General features: G+C 34.5%; 1 protein-coding gene across 1 annotated transcript; it reads right to left on the reverse strand.

Annotated features, from left to right (window-relative positions):
* Positions 1-9,433: 9,433 nt before the first annotated feature.
* On the reverse strand, positions 9,434-22,813 carry LOC116289757 (terminal nucleotidyltransferase 4A). Its single transcript, XM_089033904.1, has 12 exons — positions 22,244-22,813; positions 22,033-22,156; positions 21,900-21,946; positions 21,444-21,564; positions 18,802-18,897; positions 17,915-18,055; positions 16,982-17,128; positions 14,968-15,034; positions 14,258-14,384; positions 13,031-13,685; positions 12,044-12,303; positions 9,434-11,652 (listed from the first exon to the last, which is right to left on the reverse strand). The coding sequence occupies exons 1-11, from the start codon at positions 22,600-22,602 to the stop codon at positions 12,046-12,048; spliced, it is 2,142 nt and encodes a 713-aa protein (XP_088890030.1). The 5' UTR covers positions 22,603-22,813; the 3' UTR covers positions 9,434-11,652; positions 12,044-12,045.
* Between the last annotated feature and the right edge of the window lie 1,777 nt (positions 22,814-24,590).

Genomic DNA, 24,590 nt, shown 5'->3' on the forward strand with positions numbered 1-24,590 from the left:
GTTGCCAAGACACTTATCTTCACATACAAAATAACTAATAATTAATTACAGAGTTTTGCTAGCAAGCGCATTAAAATGCATATTCTTCAATACCTGATAAATATTCATTGGTTTCTCATATTGAGATCGGCCGCGGGAGAAAAGGCGCCAAAATAACTACGAACGCAATTGGACGAGACGACTCGGCTTCTGACACCAAATGCCTTATTTACGTTCGCTTGAATAGGATTCAATTGAACTTAATTCTCATTGGCTAGAGAAAATAGAATTAATAAAGGATCTCGCATGTGGTTGGTCAGTACTGAACAAACAGTTTTTCAAATGTGGCAGATTCAATACAGTTCTAATAAGACGATTTGACTCGATCTCAAATAACCAGTGCTTATTTTTATTTTTATTTGAATGAAAATTGAAGAGGAATTCCCAAATGATTCCAGTGGATAAATAGCTTTGGTTAGATCTAGAAAGCCATCGCAAAAGAAAATAAAATTCAATATGCAAAAACCTTGACTAAAACGTAAAACGATATCGTAAAAAATGCAAATCTTAAATAGTCTTCGAACAAAGAGTATTAATATTTTTTCTAGGTCAATTAGAGTGTAAAATATACTGTTTACTGTTTTCAATATGAATGGATTCTCTTTAGTTTCCAGATAAAACTAAGGCTAGCAACGGAAGCGCCAATAATCCCCTCTGGTTTCATATTCATTATATTTACACAATATTAAAAGATCATGCTTTTTTCTTGATTGTAAGGGACTTTCTGGTGGCTTGATTTTGAAAACATCACGTAAATCTTTGACACAAACGTAGATAAATGAATAATGGAGGAAATCGGCAACAATTTTTCGAAGGTATTTTTTGAGTGATTCCTTAATTACGAGGGTGTAAATCGCTGACTTTTGATTGGTGGAAAAAAATCATTTTCGTGTGAATTAGCGAAAGAAATTCACTGAGTACTTGTATTTCAGTGTTTCTAAACATCGTAAAAGGCAAGGAATCCTCTTGATATTTACACTGACCCTTTCACTGGCCCTAATAAAGTAGAGATGCACGTTTCTCCCACCTGATGCGTCCTGAAGTTACGTTGTGTGTTCTAGATTTGTACAATTCTTTTATGTCTTTATTTCTGGGATACTGTTTTCAAAACAATAGACGAAGCATGTCAAATGTTTTAACGAAGTTTCATTGGATGAAATCCGTCAATAAAGTTAATGAGATAAAAAAGAAATTTCCTTTTTTAAGAGTGTGTTGAAAATTACATCGTACAGTAAACAAATTATACAATTTAATTTTCCAGTCTTGTTCTGCATGTAGTCGATAAAAAAGAAACAAATCCCTAACAGTCTTTGTCACTGATATGTTTTAATCCGTGGTTCAACTTTCTTTAAGAATGGGAAAATCCATGCAATACTAATCCTAAGCTCAATGTTTCAACTACGTTAGTTGATATTCGCATGGGAACGCCGATCGCTGGGAAGTTTTAGTGTCTATGGGAGACCTTTTACAATTTATAATTTTTTTTGTAAACAGAGAGCTTGGTGGGAAAATAAATTAAAATTAAAATTTGAGGGGACATTTCGGTGACAATATTTTCGGCCTTTGACCTAGATCCTGAGCGTATGCTTTTATCCTTCTAGCAGGAATAGCAGGAAACTGTTCTTATATGTTTATATTGACATTCTGTTGACGGTTTTTTATTTTTTCAGCGTTTTCTTGGGCACTAAGTAATTCAGTCCACGAAAAGCGTTGTAGCACAGTATGAGAACGCGGGTTTAGAATAATGAAAAAATAATCTACACACGCTCACAGAAAAAAATACTTGAAACTTCCTTGAAGAGGATTTATTTGCACGAAAAAAACATGCAATGTAAATAAAATAATATCAAAACTTTTGGAATAAAAATGTGAAAGTGTACTGGGTAGATGAACAGGTTAAGAAAGAAACTTGTCACAACGTTGAAAATCCTCTAAACTGATTAACACTAAAAGCCAAGCAGCTCGCTGGAGGTGCCGTTGTTATGGTTACTAGTTTATAATGTTAATTCTCATTTCGGTTTTCCTGGTTGACGAAAAGAAAGCAATGTTTGATGGTTTCCATGGTAATTCAAGCTATCCATTCACATTTGTGTTTTGCATGCTATTGTGATTAATGACGTAGTGTGGACAGATGAATAAACAGAGATTTGACCGACAGCTTGGCCTCTTTTGAGGCGACTGACGTAGCTGTAGCAAACAAACTGTAGCTTCCTTATATCAACCAAGTCGTTACTGATTTGAAGGGAAAAATGAAAATAAAAACTTGAATCACAGTTGTAGAAGCAATCCTACTTATGTTTTTACCAACATCAGTAAAAAAAAATTAAATTAATTATTCTATCTAGAAAACTCTTCATTATGTTGGGGACATTCCACCTTTTGTCACGAATATTAATACAGGAAACATTAAATAAAAATATGAATAACCTGTTCCCTTGTTGCTACTTTTAAAATAATATAACGACCAGTTTATCATATAAATAATTAAAGATTTTGTTCGTTTAAAATAATATTTATTAAATCTAAGCCGAAAAAGCAACAAGTGAAAAATGGTTCCCAATGAAACAGAAGAAAACTTTTCAGAAATGCTTTCTCTAAGAGAAAACGAATTTGATCGAATCCGCTTTTGCTTTTTTGTTTGTCGTTCAGTTTTCATTTGTCATTTGTAATTATTCGCGAATCTTAAAACTGAGTTTCGTCATAAGAATTTGTACAAGAGCAGTGCTATTGAACACACACATCAGTTATTACTACAAGACGCTGAAAATTCATTTCAATGTAACATGGCCTGCGTGCAGTCGTTCAGTGCAGCCAGTATGTCTTTAGCTTTAAAACAGACCTCTTGACAATAAGTTTTAAATTCTTAATTCTTTCTTTTTAAAGCGTTACCAGTTGACAAAAAAGAAAAGAAAAGAAAAAAAAATAATTAAGATTCAAACGAATGGCACGCATGCATCTAGAATTTTACCCCTAGGTTCCCGAGGATGAAAGTACGTGATAAAAAGGGGAAACACCTATAATTAAAGTTCGATCTGTTAGAGTAAGAAATGTCACCAATAATGCAATCAGGATCTTCGGACCTCAGTAAACCTGAAAGCACCTCGAGTCCCTCTTGTCCGTTCGAGGGGCGGATTTAGGGGGTGGGCGATGGGACCACCGCCCCCTTCCCCGCCCCTCCCCATTTTAGTTTGGGGAGTATTTTTGTGTGTCCGAAATATCACAAAAACCAGGAGCACTCCTAAAAAAAAATTAAGAATTTCATTGAAAGCATACTCTTCACTTCCTCTGGTTTTGTTTTGCATAGTCAGTGGTGAGATTCGTCTTTTGATACCCCCGCCACACTTTTTTTCAGATTCCTGAATCCGGCCCTGCGTTCTCACAGTCAGCAGGCCTTAGCAAGTTGAGTCGGTTCGTGCAAAGAAGTTGTCATACGTTTTCAGCTATTTCCTGTAAGCACTTGAATATTGATCGTGTCATAATTGATTGCTGTTAAAACTTGTTTCAAGGCTTTGTTATTATCATAACTATGAATAAAACACTCATTTTTTCTTATTCATTCAACTTCAAAACATTTCCTCCGTATTAATCCAAAAATTGCCTAAAAGCCTTTTGAAAAACAAATGCAGTTAGAAGGCTAAATGATTTTTGAATGAATGATTATCAAAATATATATATATCCTCCGGAAAAGTTCATTTTAAAATTGAGTTTCTTAATCACGAAAACGACTGTGCTTATTTTTAACGAGTCTTTTCTAAAATTCTCGCATCCAGAGTAAGGTTTATCAGTAAAAACCATTGGTATTGTGTGGTATTGTGTAGTATGTATTGTATTTTTCTCTTTCATTAATAAATCGCCAAGCATATTTGCAAGGGTATTATTAATAACGAAAATCGCTGGGCTAAAAATATTTTACTCAAAATCCGTCTTTTTTTTTTGATTTAAATAAAATAATTTTAAATCAACAAGGTGTATGTAATGCAGGTAACGACATACAGCATTTAATTTAACTTAAAGTCTATTGTTAACTTAAAGTATATGATCTACACCACAACCACCACCCACCATTATCAACATCATCGTGTTATTAATATTATGTGAAAAGGAAAGAACAAGCTAGATCGATTTTCTTCGTTAATAAAGCGGTTATCGCTCTTTTTAGTTCTTATATACGAGACATCTTGTCCGGGAGCACTAATTGTTTCGTTCAAACGTCACAATCAGATAAGATAAAACAGAGTTAACTCTGGATAAAATAATATAACTCACTGGTGTTGGGATTCCTGTGGTATTTTATGTTAACCACAGGAAACCCAATTTTGGTTTCATTTCAGACCACGCGTCATTCCCTTGAGTTCATTTCTTTGTTTACAGGTTAGTTGTACATGAGAAGACGCCCGAATATTGATACGACCAAGGGAAAATGAAAATGAGCATTTTCTCTTGATAAAACTTAAACAAAGAATCTTACTCCCAAGAGAATAAAATGACACGTCTGAAATGGGAAAGCATTACGCCCTATGTTAATCGAAATATGGCAACAAATTTGAATAAAGTCATTCAAAATGGTTGCCAGTTTCGATTCGGTGTATAGTATTGCGTTTATAGTCCAGTCCAGGAGACCAAAGCAGGCTTTTGTCCATGTGGCTAGTTTAAACTTGAATAGCCAAAAGAATTGCAATGGAGGGAGGGGTAGGTTGGTGAGTACCAATGATCACAATTGTAAAGCAGGATTGTGTGCCTTTGCATGATTGAATGTGTGCATAAAATAGATACATTCACTATAATAAACCATATTTTAGCTTGGGTATAATATTTTCAGACGTGTCATTTCCTGTAATTTTTTTGTTAACAGTTGCACATGGAAAGACACTTGAAAAGACCCCTTGCAGCACATTGGAATGCAGCTCAATTTGGAGAACATAACAATAGGTTTTCAGTTCTCAGGAGAGTGCAATTCTTTTGCTTTGTCCCCCGGATCGAGCTGCTTTGACGTCACATGCCTGGGGTCTATATGGATAAGACTCAAACAAGAGAATAATAAGTGGTCTGAAATGGGAAACATTACACCAAAGTAAAAAAAAAGGCTATTATAATTTGTCTTAAAATTATTTAAAATTTTCTGTTTCTTCTTAAATTCAAGGTTTGGGTTGCCTGTAACATTACAGATATAACAAAAAGAATCTCCGATTGGTTTTGGACATTTTATTTTTTCCTTTTTTGTTTTCTTTACACCAATTGTGAAGCAAACTTTTTATTATAAAAACTGTATTGCAATCCCAGGGGGTGTACTCAGGTGGGTAACATGGTGGGGGGGGGGGGTGGGTGGGTGGGGGTCCGACAGACCTTTATATTGCAACCCCCAAAAAATACTCAAACCTGAAATTTTACACCCAAAAAAATACATTGCATCCAAATTTCTGACCCCCAAAAATATACAAGACTTAGATACTTCAAAACTGATTTATTGAATTCAACAGGCTCTTCAAATAATTTTCTGATACAAAAATCAAACTCGGAGATGCAACGACCCAAAAAAATACGGGTTTCATTTCGAGACCTAAAAAAATACGTGGCCGGTCTCTTTACCCAAAAAAATACTGGGAACGAAAATTGTCAACCCAAAAAATATGTCGGACCTCCCCGTCATGTTACCCACCCGAGTACACCTCCTGGGATTACAATTTACACTATTTACATCTATCTCAGTAGATAATTTATGCATTTGCAAGACAATAAGAACTATATAAACAACTTTGAATAGACCATTTGCATCACAGTATCATTTACTGCAACTACCAGAATTCCTTGCAAACTTTGTTTTCTCAGTTGGCAACAACTGTCGTTTTGTTTGCACAAATTGTCTTACTATTCTTGTAACCTTGAAGCTCAATATGAAATAAAGTTTGCTAAGCATTCTGGTAGTTGTAGTATGATGAAACTATCATGTAAACTATTTTTACTGAATAAGCCTATTTCATGATTATGGGACGACGAAATAAGCCAATTAGCTTGATTGTTGCAAGTTTGATTGACAGATATCAGAGTTGGCAATGTCCAAGCTATTTTGGTACCATAATCCTAACATGACAAAATCAGAACATTTCCTCAAGATTGTGTACCCATCCAAAATTTCCTGGTCACATCAAGTAAACAGATTTTGAGATTTTGCACATTGGAAATTTCCAAAGCATGTTTAACCAGCAGATTTTACCCAAACAGTCTTACTTAGATTGAGATGGGTGTGCAAACCTCAGAAAAAGTTATGTTTAAGTAAAATCTGTGGCATTTAGTTCAGTAATGAAGATTGAATTAAAATCCACCAAGTTAGACATGATATTTCATTAGTTATCCAAAGAGGATACAGCTGGCAGAATGAAAGCAGGATTTTGAGCCAAGATTTTTTCAGTCTCAAAGAAATCTGCTCTTTGTTACTAAGAACTTTACAAAGAACAAAGCAAGAAAACTGGACAAACGCTTGCATGTAGGTTTATGAGATGTAATTATGATTAAGATAACACAACTTAAAAATAAACTGAGTTTAAGCTGTATCTTTTGGGTGCATGTTATGTGATAACCACAGTGTTGATTGACAATTACAAAGCATTCCTCATTAGCTTCTCTTGTTAGATCAACCAACATAGTAGCTAATTCATTGTTATTATATGTCAATATATTTTTAAAGTCATATGGTTGCACCCCAAAAATATTGCAACAATAACTGACAGTAATTTATAATAATATTGGATAATATTTATAATAATACTGATATTTTTTTGTTTCCAGCACATGGTAAATATAATTTAATATCTTTGAAATATAATATTGTTCTTTAAATGTTCCATAATAACATAAACGTCAAGTTCCCATGCATCATGCAGAGGAATAGAAAGAGATAGGATAGAAAATATAGCTTTTGGAAGTAATTTTTAGTCTTGAATTAACTAATTAAATTTATCAGAGTGATGGCACTTGAAACTGTGAAATAAAAATCTAATTCATGGTTCCAACTCCCCTTAGTTACTGTTGCTGTGTCCCACAAGCCCGACAAATTATCTAGAATATCTCTGAATTTAAAACTGAATTGATTGCTGAAAATTGATAAATTGTTTCAATAGTTTACTGTCCTGTGAAAACAATTGAAAATTGCCTAAAGAATCCTTGTACTACTCTTTAAAACAGTTGTTTGAGGGACAAGATTTTAATTCCACTGGGAAAATTGCATCTACAGTGTCAATAGGACCTTTGCACAATGGCGTCATTGACCTCTACTACCAGACTCCCTTGCACACTTTCTTTTGTTCAGTTAATTACCACCAATTGTCTTACTATTCTCATTAGGGAATACAAATTTAAATAAGAAAGAAATTTCGCGAAGCATTATGGTAGTGGGAGTCAAATGACGCCATCGTGCAAACATCCTATTGGTTTGCTATTGAGCCGGCAACCTCAGAATACCCAGCTAAGTATAATTAATCAAGTATTATTTTTGAAAATGATACAATAACAATAGAAGAACAATAGGGGCTTAATGTGTGCATACAATTTGACAAGGTATTCTGAAGTTGAATCTGCTATTGTCAGAGACGGAACTATAAATACTTCATGACCAATAGTCAATACAAAACAAAAAACACAATAGAAGCAGAAACTACTAAAAGGTGTATATTATTTAGTCAAGACTAATATCTATTTTGCAGGTTAATAGAGTGAAGTCATTAAACTCGTGAAATAGATGTTTAGACTAAGACCCTTTAGTAGACCCAAATTCCATTGTTTTCTTTTGTATCTTTTTGACAATTTCACGTTGACTAGTATTTTTTATTTCACGGGTTAAATGCCTTCACTCTAAGTACCATCACCCTTAAGGTGATAAGAAATAATTCTTCAACATTTGAGGAAGGCTATACTAGATATATACTTGTGACTAACACAAATTGAAAACTGGAAACGCGAACTAAAAAAAATTTAGGAGGAAAATATCTTGATATGAGTGATTAGAGACAAGGAAAAATATATCTATGTTAATTTTAGGTGGAGAAATCCTTGTATATTTATTCTTAAAAAGTAATTACATATTAGGAAAAATTTCAATTACTAGATTACTTTAATTACTTATTTCATTTCTGATTTAATTCTCAATAGTACATGATTAATTTGTAAAATAATCTAAAGTATTTTCTTTGGCACAGAACAATTCCAATTAATTCATCAAAGGGCATTAATTATTTTCCTTTGAATAATTCGTTTTTGTTTTTATCGAATGTCACAGTCACAAGAACTCAGAAAAATGATGGAGTTGACTTTGAGGAAAAAAGGAAAATAAATCAAACTAGGATAATATATTTAATTCATAAATATTTTGGAAAATAATTTATAATGTAGCATTCAAAAGCCAGAAGCTGGTTTGGCATGTAAAAAATTCCAGGGAAAGAAAAAAGAAGACACTGGTCCCAGCGAACATCACTGAACACAGAAAAAGGCCCTTAGGCGAACTCGTGGATACTTGTTGCACTTTTCGAAGATTGGTCTTCCTGTGCCCTCTTTAAGCTTGTTGACATTCTTAAACTGATTCCAAATATTTCGCTCGATTTAATATTTTGAATGCTCAATTTATCTAGTAAGATGAGTAATCGTCCTTATTATTTTCCTCTTAGCTTCTAGTTCTTCGCTAGTTTGTTGAGTTTGGAATTGAAAATTGTCTGAACTTCAATTAATACGAAAGACGACTTCGACTACGACTTCGCGATAGAGTCAACTGAGTCAAGTATAGAGTACAATTGGAAGAAGATCTATTTGAAAACGCTTTCTCTGTTTTCAGTTTCAAAGCGGGCTGTGTGTTATATTCCAGGAATCATTCGACCTACGAGCTCAAAACCGAATATACAAGATAATCGACCGTTTATGATACAATCGGGACGATCAACATAAAGCGTTGCGTTATGCGTGTTGATTTACATTACTGTTTATCTTGACCTTCAGGGGTTACGGCTCCTACTTCAAATGAAACTATTTATTTACACTGTGAACTAAGCAAATATTTTATAGAAATACATTTAGAAATGATATCTATTTCGTCTTCATCCAAGTCGGTAAATTAATGATTATTTATTGGAGCGAATTCTCGTTAGACCTTCGCACATTTCAACATACAATCTGAGCATTGCTTCGGCTGTTTGTAATCTTGTAATGCGTGGCGATCAATCTACTTTTTATTCAGAACGGCTTATTTAAATGACAAAACTGGCCGAACTTCCTTCAAAACTCCATTGGAATTGTTCTTTTTTTCGCCTTTTACTATTTTTCTACTATCTACGTACATCTACATCGATTATTTTCTTAAGAAGTCACTTAGTAAATACAACTGTTGATCAGTAATATTAAAACTTCGCTTGATCGAGTTTGTGAGATTTTATTCCTGAATACCGCCGTGACTTTGAGCTGTCTGTATGGAGAATAAAGTCCTCCAGAGCTTGAAATCAGACTCTCTTCTTGAGTTCCAATTAAAATAGCTTTTTTCGATAACCGGCTCGATCTACGAGTCTTCTGAAAAATCACGTTGTACCTAATAAGCGTGTTTGTTTACTTTTTAAAATGCATAAGAAAAAAAGGTCTAAGTCATTGAAATTTTATTTCAGGTGTTAATCGTATAATTTTATTTCAATTTGCATCTTTCCTTGATTCTTTTAATATGAATAATTCGAAGATAAAACTATGTGCGAGTGTGCGCATGCACAGTGGGCCCCCACGGCGCCCTACAAGTGCTAGAAACTGATCCCACATGGAACATCAGCATTTCGTTTCCTCATATAAAATAACAAAGTAACGTATATGGTATAAGAGCTTTGTGCTTGCTAGTGTCGTGTAACATTCGTAGTCAAATGACGTAAGACGATCGCTAAACGTTTAATTATCGATCTGCTAACATCTTAGTGAGCGAGTGAGCGAGTGACACATTTGCATATTCAGACCCCTCACAATAACTCGTTTCTACGCTTCGCGTATCCACGAGTTAAAAATCTTAAAAATTAGAGTGAAATCACAATTTTTTGACTGAAATTTCAGACTGCTTTTTCATAATACAATATTATGGAATTTGTAACTTTTGGGTCATATAGTTCTTTCAATTTTTATTTAATTCTTTAACCAAAATCATACTATTAACAGTTTCATGATTTTCTGCAAATCTAAGTCAAAAGAACAGATTGAACAATAAACTTAATTTCAATCGACAATTACAACTCTGGTGATAATTTGTAATATTTTGTTGGTGCTTTTTCTTTTTGAAAACATAAATATTTGTCAGTTGGAGTTCAGAAAATAATTTTGATGCCATGCACGATCATGTAAACTTGCATACACGATCCAATCTCGATGAGAAGTTTCAAATAGTTCATTTTTATATCGATTCAACATTTGAAATCTTATCTTGGGTGAAAATATCTTGGTTTTCATTTCAAATTATTAAAGTTTCAGCATATTGTACAATCGATATTATAACACAGAACAGGGGACATCCAACAGACCAATCACATTACACAAGGTTAATGTTTATCCAACAGAATGCTTGAAAATGGCACTTTCATAGCTATATATGGCAAGGCATGACATGCATGTATCTTGAGCTTTCAAAAGTCATACAAAATCTGCTTCCTAAGACGGTATGCAGATAACGATGATGCAATTCAAGCACCGTAATAATCATAAAATACTCATTACTACAAGGACTTGCCTTAAAAGTTTATATTAAAAATATTTTTAAATTTTGCAAGTCAATTCTATATTATCAACATTTCAGAATCTTCAACGATTTATTGATCTATTTATTTCTCTTATAAGAAAATAGGTTTTTGGAATTGGAAAAACTGCCCTCTGCTATTTTAGATTTTATTTAGTCTACTTTATTTCATTCTCTACCTAGAACTTAACTACAGCTTTGGTTACCATAGCTCTTTGAATTTGTAAGAAATCATCAAAGGAGTCAGTCTTAAAATAGGATTTTCTTTTTTAAATTTTTCAACAATAGTTTTGCATTTGCTATGAAATTTCATTAAAAGCTTATTTCTAGTTTCTTAATTTATGAAATAATGTACAACGTTCTCTCTAACACAGTATTGAGGAGATTTTGGCAAATGAAGTCTACAAGCCAGCAGTGAGACAGCATCAAAGGTGCTTGTGATGTTGTTGCATATTACCACCTTCTATTCTTCATTGCATTGTGATGATATGGTTATGACATGTGTAGTGTAATTGCCAGTGACACAGTGTGGGATGCTGTTATGGTGATGACGATGGAACATATTCACTTCTTACTACTGCATGATAGTTTGTTGCTTGTGTGCTTATAGAACACCTTCTTTCCTCTGTCACTTGATGGTGATATGGACATGTGTAGTGTAATTGCCAGTGACACAGTGGGATGCTGTTAGGGTGATGACAATGCAATATCTTTACTTCTTACCACGGCATGATGGTTTGTGATGTTGGAATACTATAGAACACCTTTTCCCGTCCATCACATCATGATGATACTATCTTCAGTTCCCACCAGACCATTACAGGAAGGTTTTGAATTGCATAGTCTAGTACCACTGGAGTCAAAGATGTTTGTGATGCTGTTATGGTTAGACAATAAAGTATCTTGATTTATGAGAGGATGGCATTAGGGATGGCATTTGAATTCTAGTGGCAAGTTGCACACCTGTGTAGCAGACTATGATGCTCTTATGGATGGGCTATATAGATGCAATATCTTCACCAAAGCATGACATGCAGTAGTTTAAGGATGTTAAGCAAAACAGCTAGTTGCACATCATATGAAGATATGTAATGATGTTATTGTGATGGTGCTGCTTTATCTGATTGATTGGAAGTTACACAGATATCATAGTGACAAGTGATGGAAACTGAAAGGATTCTTCAACCATGACCACAGTGACCAAGAATACTGCAGGCAAACATTCTAATATGGAATGGATAAAAATTTAACATATCTAGAAAGATCACCTTCAGGGAGACTTCTTTGCAGCTTTCCTCTTCTTGTTCTTCTTGGATTTTGTTGACCTTCCAGGCCCTTTGACTGAGTTTGTGTTTTCTATTGTAGCATTGTTATTGTTGTTGTTGTTATGGTGACCAATGTTGTTGCTAGGAGATGGTTTGTTGATGATAGTTTGTGTTATAGTAATGGAGGAAGTCTTTTTTTTGTCAGGTTTTAGCTTAACATCATGATTATTTGACTGTCTCTTTACTGTTTGGTTGTCTGTTTCCTGAAATAAAGTACAAAGGTATTCAATAAATAGAACAAAAATCCACTGACACCCTACCAACACCTTAGCCACAATCCACTGACACCCTACCAACACCTTAGCAACAATCTACTGACACCCTACTAGCACCTTAGCAACAATCCACTGACACCCTACCAACACCTTAGCCACAATCCACTGACACTACCAACACCTTAGCCACAATCCACTGACACTCTACCAACACCTTAGCAACAATCCACTGACACTCTACCAACACCTTAGCAACAATCCACTGACACCCTACTAGCACCTTAGCAACAATCCACTGACACCCTACCAACACCTTAGCAATGATCCACTGACACCCTACCAACACCTTAGCAACAATCCACTGACACCCTACCAACACCTTAGCCACAATCCACTGACACCCTACTAGCACCTTAGCAACAATCCACTGACACCCTACCAACACCTTAGCAACAATCCACTGACACCCTACAAACACCTTAGCAACAATCCACTGACACCCTACTAGCACCTTAGCAACAATCCACTGACACCCTACCAACACCTTAGCAATGATCCACTGACACCCTACCAACACCTTAGCAACAATCCACTGACACCCTATACACATAAAATCACTTACCAACAACCTATTTGACACACCACCAACCACTCATCCAATAAATAACCCTACATACACAAGAGCACTCTCCTATAATCACAATAGTACACTCACCATCGCAATATCCTTGTTGTTTTCTTGTGAATTGCTAATAGTAGAATTAAGAAAGTGTCCTTTGTGATCCACATTTTTTTCTGCATTTGTATTCTTAGATAATGATTTTTGGAGAGATGAGTTTATGTTTGCTGAAGGAGTTGATTTTGCAACTCCTGAGTATGAGACTGATAAGTCTGACAATGTGGAACTTTCTTTGCTTTTCTTTGGTGGTGCTGCAGTAGGACTGTTCAAAGACATAGATCCTCTGTAATTTGAAACCCTGAAGTCAGAATTCAAGTCCAAAGTGAGACCACTGCTGAGAGCAACAACCGAGTCTGAACTACTTGGTCTTGGTGTAAATGGATCAGTACCATTATCCATTTCAGAATATCGAGTGACTAACGATTCCACATTGGACTGAGATCTTGAAAGTGGGTGCATCGGGGTCTTAGATGCATCAATATAATGTTTCCTTCCATTTTGAGCAGAATTGTCCATGGTTTGGTTTTGATTGGATCTATTGGCAATACTTGCATAGGTTGGTGGTACTTTAGGGAGATTAGGCTGAGGTTGTGGTATAAAGGAAACCACAGCTGGCTCCCCCCAGTTATCTTCCACCCATTCTCTGTATTCCACCACCTCTTTTGTTACCCGAACTATTCGACTTAAAAGACTGTTAAAGAAAGGAAAACAAACAGAAGTCAGGACAATATGTGCCTTATCACAATCTATGTCACAGGAAAATTTTATGGGATTTTTTCCCAATAATGGGATAAATTGGAAATATTGGAAATTCATTCCAAATGCCCATGTTCTCTTTTTCTGAAAAAAATATTTCCCAATTGAATCGAAAAGATAAGGTAGTTATTTTACTAATTTCTTAAAATAACAATAACTACTAGTAATAATCTAGCAGTATGATATTTTGTATTTTTATGTGTTGGTGGGGAGGGGAGAGGTTTGGCTAGGTATGAGGTTAGGGAACATCAAGTGAATAAATAATCTGAATTCCCAATTTATTGGTGCAAAAAATAAATGCCCCTATCCTAACCCCCTCGGTATTCGTGAGAAAAGCTATTGAAGTATCTAGATTATTGTTCATGACAAATATCCCTAAGAAAAAAGAGTACCTGTTACAGCTGGGTGAGTGTATTAGAAAGCGTGTGTTAAACAGAGCTCTACAACTTTAATATTATTATTAATAGTGTCAAAAATGTCCATTCAAAGATTATATAATATACTAACCTGTGAGTCCTATTCCCTTCAATGGGAGGATTGGAATAGCGTTCAGCTTTACTGAGAACATTGTATGCATATACGAAAGCTTGTTTGACTTGCATGAATTTGTATGAACTTTTTCCAATGTAATTGCCTGCAGATGTAAACAAGACATGAATCTTAAAGGTTTTCAAGGTGGAGTGGAATGTAATGGAATAGAATGGGTTAGAAAAGAGTGGAGTGGAGAAAAGTGGAGTGAAGTTGAGTAGATACAGTGAGGTAGAGAAGAATGGTGGAGTAAAAAAAGTGGAGTAAAAAAAGGAGAGTAGAGTAGAGTAGAGTAGAGTAGAGTAGAGTGGAGTAGAGTGGAGTGGAGTGGAGTGGAGTGGAGTGGAGTGGAGTGGAGTGGAGTGGAGTGGAGTGGAGTGGAGTGGAGTGGAGTGGAGTGGAGTGGAGTGGAGTGGAGTGGAGTGGAGTGGAGTGGAGTGGAGTGGAGTGGAGTGGAGTGGAGTCAAGAAAACTGTGAGTTTTGTGGCTACGAGAAACTCTTGGTCTTTACAATTTAAATGTGTGAACAGCACCCTATTCTTAATACATAATTAATTTTGTAAGAATGCTATTTCGGCATATATTATTTGGCCCATAAGAAAGTACTTTCTCCTCCAACTATAGCCATTTAAAAATCTTTTGATAACTAGTGTTTATTCATTATTATTCATTATTAGCGATGGTAATACCTGGAGTGAATGGGTCCTCAATGCAGAGTAAAGAAGTGTTTAATCCTTCATCCATGTCATTCAATACCTACAAAAGACACATTTTATCAAGGCCTCCACATATTTTGTAAATGTCACGCTGTAACACAAACCAAAAATTACAACAAGAGTTTATTCACTATAAAGAGGTTGCACAGGTTGCAAGCAATCAAGGGTGACATAGAGGTAAAGCACTCCCTTCTCCCTTCTTCTCGTCTCTGGCACATTACCTGAGTTGAGTAATGTTAAAACTTGATACAGAAGTATACGTTATTTCATTGAGTCTATCAAGGATTCAACTTTCAAATAAGGTTTTGAACGAACTTACAAATGCTTGAACTGTTGTCATACGTCTAAGGTTTTATTGTACAAATTACACTAGACTACAGGTTTCATTGTACAAATTTTACTAGACAACACCAAGAAAAATTGTTTTATTTACTTTTGTCTTGATGTTGAAGAAAAAGTTTCATTATTTTATGGAATTGCAAAGTAAATAGACAAAGGAGGAATGGACCAAACAATGAATGTTGCATAGGTAGACAAAAATAGTTATAACATACAAATACATTCTCTCAGGAAGTTTGATACAATGAAAGAAAGAAAAATGAAATAATTTATGTCAAAGAGATGGGTGCAAGATTGACTTACTTAAAAATATTTTGAAAGATGATTCTAAAGTCTTTCATTTTTTTGGTAAATGAAATATGAATAAAAATGAAATAAAAGAAACCAAACATATAGTTGATAGAATGACAAATAAACATACACTTTTTAAAGAGACTTTAACAGTATAATTAACACCTTCAATGTCTGTATTTTGATTGTACCAGGACATAAATGGACTTTTTAAAGGTTCTCACATTTCTGTTGTGTTCCTTTACTATGGCTAAATACAGTTGCCATCAGGAAAGTAAGGAACTGTGAAAGTGAAATTGAAAATGAAGTGAGACTTTAAAAATTTCTTGAAACAAGAAAGGAATTCTGCGGTCATTTTTGTAAGAAGTAAATTTTGCTTTTTACTGACAGAGGAGATTACAGACTTTTCATTTTTAGTATAGAACTGAAATCCAAAATACTGAATGGATGCAAGTTCCAAAATACCCAGCCGCAACTTGATGACAGCCAATCAACATTTTAAACATAAAGGCCTTTTTTTCATGCAGGCATAAATTCAAATAGAATGTTTATATTAGCTGTTTTGTGTGAGTGTTTTTAATGTTGTGTGAAAAAAAAGTGGCAAATAAGCAAATTAGCAAATAAGTTGGGTATAGGATCCCCAATGTCCCTTTACAATTATCAACAAAGTAGTAACGGTCAATCAAAGAGGCAAGCAAGGTTGTATCGGGGTAATAAACACAACAATATATAATGAAAGTATGTGATATATGGCCCTTTCTTGTATCAGAGTAATATTCTAGAGTTATGAGCCACCTAGTACATGTATTATGACACATGTATTATACTGCAAAGTGCTTTTCTATGTATTTAATTGAATCATTGTCGTATGTTAAATTAATATTATAACAATTTAAAAAAAAAAAGGTTGAATGTCCTTATCTTTTTTAAAATGTAAAGTGTTATTGAACTCACGGATATTAACACTATAGAAATTATCAATTATTATTAATATTATTATTATTATTATTATTATGACAAACTTTCCCTAATAAATTCCTGAGAACCTCATTGATGAAGAAATGTAGAAAACCATTAAGTCACAATGAGTTTTTCTGTTACCCAGAAATGGAAAAAAAAAGAATTTCTCAACCCTTTTAATTTTTTAAAAAATTTGTATTTGAAATAAAATATTGAAACTGAATATTAAAAGGGGGCATTCAACCCCCACCACACCCAACCCCATTTCCATACCCTACTTCTCTTATCATAACTGTTAAGCTCCACTTGAAGTAATGCTAAGAGCCCTTGTTAAACTATTCTATTCTAGTTGCAGTAACATGAATATAGGAATATAAGTATTTTGCTGTTACAGTACCTCTTGTTTGCTGAAATAAGAACCACCACCTCTGACGCATATCCCTGCGTTGAAGTAGTTGAAATTATTACCATACAATTCAAAGAACTCAATCAGGAGTACACCAAGATTATCATCTAAGCTTTTGCCGTCACTTCTCACATGAAGCTGAAACCAAGTCAAAATAAACTTTAAGTTTAATAGACCTCAACTGAGATGTTGCTAGGAATTTAGGGCACAGTACAAGTGGAGTAGGTTGAAAGGATAGGAAATGGGCCCTCCATTGCACATTTTTTAAAACTAATTAGCATTAAACAAACAGAATTTTTCCGATTTCGCTTGAGTGAGCACAAAATAATGCCTCCAAGTCGAGTTTGGACTTAATAAATTACAATAAATGTAAGAACACATAAAGTACAACTTGACTTTGGAGTCATTGTTTTGTTGTCACCAAAGAAAATTCAGGAAAGGCTCTTATGCCTTACTATTCTCAAATTGGTGAAAAAAAATTGATAGAATAAAATGTAGGGAAAGGCAGTTATTTTTCATAATCTACGTTTTTTATAATAATATCTGTCATTAAGCAAATAGACTTGCCTTACTCTACATATTTGTCATAAATAATATATATATGTTATTTACCAGCCAGGGGTGCGGATAGAGAAAAACTGTGCCCGAGGTCTCGTTAGGCCAAGGTCCGTTTTCAAGACCGGACCGACTATAGGACGGTAAATAACTTATTAAATTTTTTCCCGTATTTTTTTATTTTTTTTTGTAATCGTTTTGTGTTGTCATTTAGCGGCAAAGGATACCGGACCGCGCGAGCGGGCAGATACTTACAAACCCGCCCGCTCAAACAGCCAATCAGAACGCACGCTTTTTTAGGATACCGGACCAGAAAAAAATTAAAATTTTAATCTTATTTCATAACATTCTGAATCATACCCAACATACCTGCAGGAAACTTATAACCATTAAAATGAGACTGTATGAGCTTATACCACCAGTAAAAACCTCATTCAAGTCACGCTGGAGTAAAAAATGCTTCAATACAAGAACAAGTGGAGGTATGCAAGGGTAGATTTTCATGTTTTTCTGATGAATTAAAAATAAATAATGTAAATAATAGCAATCATTCCTAAGGGAATAAAATATCAAAAAAACATATGGGCACCATTAAGTTGATAGATATAACAAAACATAATTACCAATGAAATATCTATTTTTCTCTATTTCGAAAAATTGATATCTTCACACGTGAAAATAACATGTTATTTTCACGTGTGAAGATAACACCATTGCGATAGCTATTCAAAAATACACGGAAAGAATTGCCTGAAAAAGCCAAAACATATAATCATATAATAAACAGAATATTACATGGGCGCACGGAGATACGAAATTTATCTTCTCGTGTTGAAAATCTCTCACTCGTTCACTACACTCACTCGTGAGAGGTCTTTTCAACACTCAAAGAAAAAATTCGTATCTCCGTGCGCCCATGTAATATCCTCTATTGAAACTAGAGATGTATGCTTAATTTTACTATGACAAAAATAATAAAAAATAAAATATCACTATTCCTTCTAAGACAAGAAGAGAGGGTTGCCATAGCAACATGACCAGTTAATTGCATACTACATGTTGATTATATCTAATAATACAGTGGATTCCTGATATCATTATTTCCTGAGATTAGTAATAAACTTATGGCCTTAATTTCATGGTTTTGGGAAGCTTGAGATATCCAGGATTTGATAGTAATATAGGATTTGACTGTATTTTGCTCAAGTTAACAAGTAAGGAAATTGCTGTATGTAGCAACTGACAAAAAAATGTACCTTCACAAAATCAGCTGCTTGGACTCCAGCATAGACATTGAAGCTAATGTCAACTTTCACTTCAGTCTCTTTGTCTGTTAACTTGATAATAGGAACCTACAAATAAATAAGAATACATTTCAGACATCTGCCTTCTTCTGATACCAGCTGTATGGAGTCTACCTTTGATAAATTCCAATTTCAACTCAAATCCAAGCAGGCAAACTGAGAAAAGGAAATTTTTCAAGACACCAAAACCCAAGTGAATTGAGCACTTATGATAAGATGACTAGCATATTAAAGACACAGGTTTGTAATATACGTTTAAGCAAGTAGACTACGTCAGAATTGTAACCACTTTTCAAATAAACTCCCCCAATCAATATATATTTTTAGAAAATATCAAGGTCACAGCAAGGCATGCATATGGCACTGACTTTTTCACAGTAATACAAAAACTGCTATACTAGAACAATAATTTTCTTTTTTTGGTCCAGTATCCCAAAAATTCTGATTTGCTGGTTGGATTGGGCAGTATTTTTTATTTCTGATCATAGTCCTGTATCCAGGCTGTTTATGCCATCCCATTATGCGCGCATGGGATAAGAGCTTGCTAAACAACAAAATGAATCGCAAAACAAGTAAAAAAGTAAAAAGGGGAAAAATTAATAACTTATTTACCATCCTAAGCCACCATACTAAAAACAGTCGTGATAGTGAAAAACTGTTCCCTTGGTCTTGAAAATGTCTCTTCAAGACCATGCAGTCACAGCTTTTCCTTATTAAGACCTGGCCAGTTTATAACCTCTATCTAATAGCTTCGCAAATCAATATCCTCAGCCCTGAGACGTAGGAAATAAATTATCCGGTTCCTTTATTAAAATTCATTGAACTTAAAACTTTGTTTAGTACTTAATAAGTTTTTTTACATCACAGGCCTTAACTTCCCTAGTTACAGGTAATTGACCTAATTCACTATGATGTCACTGCTTGTTTATGTGGGGGATAGAATCACCAATTCAACAAAATTTGCTCCTAGCTAAACAGTTTAATCTTAAATGGCCTGGTTTTCAGATATAATATGTGTTAATATGTACTAAAAAATATTCTGAGCATTTGCTGGCTATTCTACCTCTCTTTGTGGATTGATACATGTTTGAGAACAATTTTCGATGAATTTGTGTTGATTTGACCCCGTCCGACGACCATGATCCTATGCATTTAAACAATAGATTGCTGAAGATTGTTTTGATGAAACGTATTAGTGAATTAGGGCAATTACCTTGATTAAAGAAGATAATGACTAGCAGTTACTACTTGGAAAAGACATAAACTAGTAAAGTCTTGCTAGGAAAAAATAACTTTGACAAAGGACTAATGTCTGAAAGGTCAGACAGTGTAGTTATAACTAATTTTCATGGGGTACTTTTCCTTTTTGTTTACTTGCTGTAAGTTAAAGAAGATAAGTTTTACCTCTATAGTAAGTTGATATAGACTGGCTTTCGACAAAACTAGGCATTTTTCTTGAAGAGTTAAAAAAATGTCAATTAAGGTATGTCTGCTGCACATAGTGACGTATTCTCCCCAATGATAAAATATTATATTATATCATATTATATTATATTATATTATGTTATGTTGTTATGTCATGTCATGTCATGTCATGTCATGTCATGTTATATTATATTATATCATATTAGTATATTGAAACATGTCAGATAAAAAATAAAAAGCAAAAAAATAAAAATAAAAAATAAAAAGATAAACCAACATCTTAGAGTGCACACACTAAAACCGTGAACACTAAATAGTACTAATTAGTACTATTTCATACAGAATCCTTTGTTTTATATTGTTTAATTATCACTATTTAGTACTAAAAATTAGTATTTGTTTCATGGATTTAGTGTGAGCACTCTAGTATACAACATAATATCAAGAAGATTAAAGGTCAACCTTCCTATTTAGCATATTGCGTCTGAAGAATTTAGAAAGGCTAATTGTATTCTGTAGTCCACAAAATATTAATGATTGCAAAAGGTATTTTTAAAACCAATTCTGAAAACCTTTTGCAGATAAAATGTTAATAAAAAGATTTGTAACAAGAATTTTTTTCAAGAAAGTAATAATACATAGTCTGAGCACTCGGGCTTTAAAAACAAAATTGTTAAAAACCCATTTAAAGCTCCTGTCATATCATATATAGACTTCTACATCAACATAATTTTTCAAGATATCAAATAAGATATCAATGAAGGTGGTTCTTGATATAGCCTGACAGACAATCCACTATTGTTGACAGTATCACATTACCATATATAGGTAAGTTATTTATGTACATCATAACAACGAACATTTGAAATATCTTGATCCTATTATAAATAAAACGTTAGGTTCTGTTTACAAACTAAAACAATGAACCAGGACTATAGCCGTAGCACTTAGCTGCTTGGTAATTGAGATTAGGCTGTGGGTAATAGATATCTTGAGAAACGAGGGGTTCACAAATTCTTTAAGATGATCCAACTCTACTCTCAATCCCTTGAGGGAATAAACACTAGAGATCATTTTTAAATATTTTATGTAAACTCGATGATCACTCAACGAACAATTATTAGTAATGGGAGCCATAATTATGGAGAGGATAGATTTAAACCCCTTACCGATGCTTTATCTAGAACCTTGATGGAAGATGGTTCAGCGATGTTGTTGGCTTGGAGAGCTTTCTCTAACGTCCATAATGGCAGCCGTTCCCACTTGCCGAACACTACCAGATCTATGTCACTAAATTAAAAAGACAGCATTATCTATAGTTCTTCCTCTTAGTAAGTTTCCCCCTTTTTCAGGTAAAAATAGAGTGCAGTTTCGATTGAACATACAAATATATGAAAACTGTTCAAATAATGTACTCTTTTTTTACGCCAACCTGTTTCTTAGCAAAGCATTTGCCGATCCCTCCACTTATAACCATAAGAAGAGTTCCCTAACAAATGGCTAAAAATCGTACAGGTGTTTTGGGAATAAAAAAATTCCCAAGGAAATAATTTATTAAGTTTAAATTAGTGCTCCACACAAATGAAGCAACAAGTAAAAGAAATATGAATGGGATAAAGTCTTACCTCGTTGGTAAATACAGGTTAGTTTCGAAGCTTCCGTAGACTACAACCTAAAACATTACAATAAAACGTTAAAGTCTTTTGTAAAGAGAATGAAGACAGAATTACTGGACTAGTAAAACAATTTCTACGTTACCTCAGCTGTTGGCCATAATCTTATAATAACTTCTTTTACTCGACGAGCGACGTCTTTTCGCATGTTTAGCTCGGCTTTTCTTGGCTTCATGAACTCGTAAAAGTCCAAAATCTCTTGATGAAGGCTTCAAATAAGAACAGATAAATACATAAGATATCCAGCCAGGAGTTGTCATTTTGAAGAAGACGAGAAATTCGTGTATCTAACCTACCCAACAACTCCATTAACATAGTTTTGCCCATTGGGCTTCCATGGAACAGTCTCCTCCGATACCAACGAAGAATCATCCATGTTACTAGTACTAGCGATATTTTCCGATCTTTTCCTTTTGCCACCATAAGTCTTATCATTGTTTATGATATTCTTTACAAATGTGCTATCCATCCCATTCCTCACATTCAAAGGAAGAAAGTCAGAAGTCCTAGGTTCGGTATTACTACCCAAGGTTGGTGAACCTATACCGTTATTAATAGTCGTCTCCATTACTTTTCCCCAAAGTTTGTGTGCCGGACCATGCTGTTCAGGCTGTGACCAACCAGTTTTGGGGTCCATGGTCATTGAACAAAGCATGTACTAGTTGAAATCCTTCCAGAAAAGCGTAGTTCGTGTACAGAAAAGAGAAAATAAGCCACCAGTGAATGTTCAGTGCTTATTCACTTCTACGCATGCATCAAACTCAATTAACCAATCACAAGCGATTATCAACACATTACGCCCGCGATCAATCAGCGGTGTAGCTCTCAAATACTAAAATTTTCGATTTCGATTTCCACGATTTCCACTGCATTCCCACTTCCTTTTATTCCAGACTTTCATTTCCGGTATTGTCTACTAAAAACTCCTTAATACATGTGTCAAGTTCGCTAACCTCAACCAATAAATCATCTAGCTATACTGTCATTAAATAAGCCTGAAAGGTTTCGTTTCATCATAAACTATGGTTTCATATATTTTGGGTTGAAAACGAAATGTTTTTCGAACTTTAAGTATGCGCGGCTTTTTGCCAGAATTTTTCGAACGGTTTAATTGTTTTGTGTTTCCACGCCAACCCTTCGATCTCTTTGGAATTTATAAGGAAAAATGACCCAAAGTATCTCGTTTTCTTCTGTTTTCCTCCAATATTTCTCTAGCTATTTTTTCACTGATTTGAACTAATAAGTTTGAGACAAAAAGACATGAAATGGCAACCGGATGGAGGACTGAAATCTTGCCAATATATATATTAAAAAAATAAGTTCTCCCAGTACGTACATTTTTTTTTTTCGATTCTTATTATTATTTCAAATCAAAGCACTAGACTAAGAATAACTTATTGACCAAGCAAGGAGATAATGTTCATAATTTACGTTCACTCACTTTCGCCACTTCTTCTGATTCTCGGCTGAAGAGTAGGCTGGAACTAGATCAAAACTTCCTTCTTTAGTTACTTCGTTAAATTAACGTCAAAATATTCAGCCATGTTCTCATTTTTCTATAACAACACATTTATTTTATTTCAAAACGAGGAGAGGAGAGGATCGGAGCAATCGCAGCCAAAGCGCAGTCAGAAGGGGCTCACCGTTATTTCCATTAATTATATTGAAGTTGTCACGACTATAAAGAACTGATAGAACGATTGGGAGGTCGCTATATCTTCCTTTTTTTCTGTTTTCCAGAAAGGGAGAGTTGTTTATTTTTTAAGGTCTTGTCCATGTTTATTTTCTCACGCTTTCTTTAATATCTTAATTCGTTCTCTGTCAGCCAATTCGCAAATTTGCCGATGAAAACTCAATGAAATCGCCAGATTGCTATATGGGCATTTCTTGGAAAAGTCAAGGCCTAATAGCCTTAGGGGATGAGTAATCGTCGACATGCAATGCAATCACAAGTTTACTTGGACTGAGGGACCGATTCAATTTAAGATTTTGATGTTCCGCAGTTGAAAATCAAGAGGAAGCTCTTTCAAGAGTTATTTTGAGCCTTATTGACATTACATTAATACTAAGGCATAGAACAATGAATATCCCCACTCCCCCACCTCATCACAAAAAGAATACCTCGCATGTTTGATTTCAAGTATGCGTGGTAAGGCACAGTGATACGAGTCGTCACGATTAGTCGTATTGCTTTCGATTCTGATTGTGAATCATACGCTATCTTTACCAATATCCGTATTCATGCATTTTATAGACTATCTGGCTTCGATCTTTTTAACCAGCTTATTTTGCTCATGATCACAAAGCATTTGACTGCAAAAAGAGTACCAATTTAACTCAGCTTGTCACATCTAATTATCTCATTAATGATAAACTACTTGATGAGACTCATAATTAGTTCTTGGGAAGTTCGAACTTGCGATAACTTAACGGATCTAGAAAGCGAATTAGGCCAAAATAATAAGATACTCTCGGTAGGGTTCTAAATGGTGGGTGGATCCCAATTCAAACAATTAAGGTGACTGCCTACTTTTGAACGTTCGATTTGAGCCCACGATGTGCGAGCGCTCAAAAACCGCTGAAAAATCTACAAGATTTTATTGAAGAACCACACGTGTTTTGAGATTCAACAGGGCAAAACCC

This window comes from Actinia tenebrosa, unplaced genomic scaffold (assembly GCF_029948245.1).
Source record: "Actinia tenebrosa isolate PJP-AT-01 unplaced genomic scaffold, QUT_ActTen_1.0 PGA_scaffold2__45_contigs__length_23673736, whole genome shotgun sequence".
NCBI lineage: Eukaryota > Metazoa > Cnidaria > Anthozoa > Actiniaria > Actiniidae > Actinia > Actinia tenebrosa.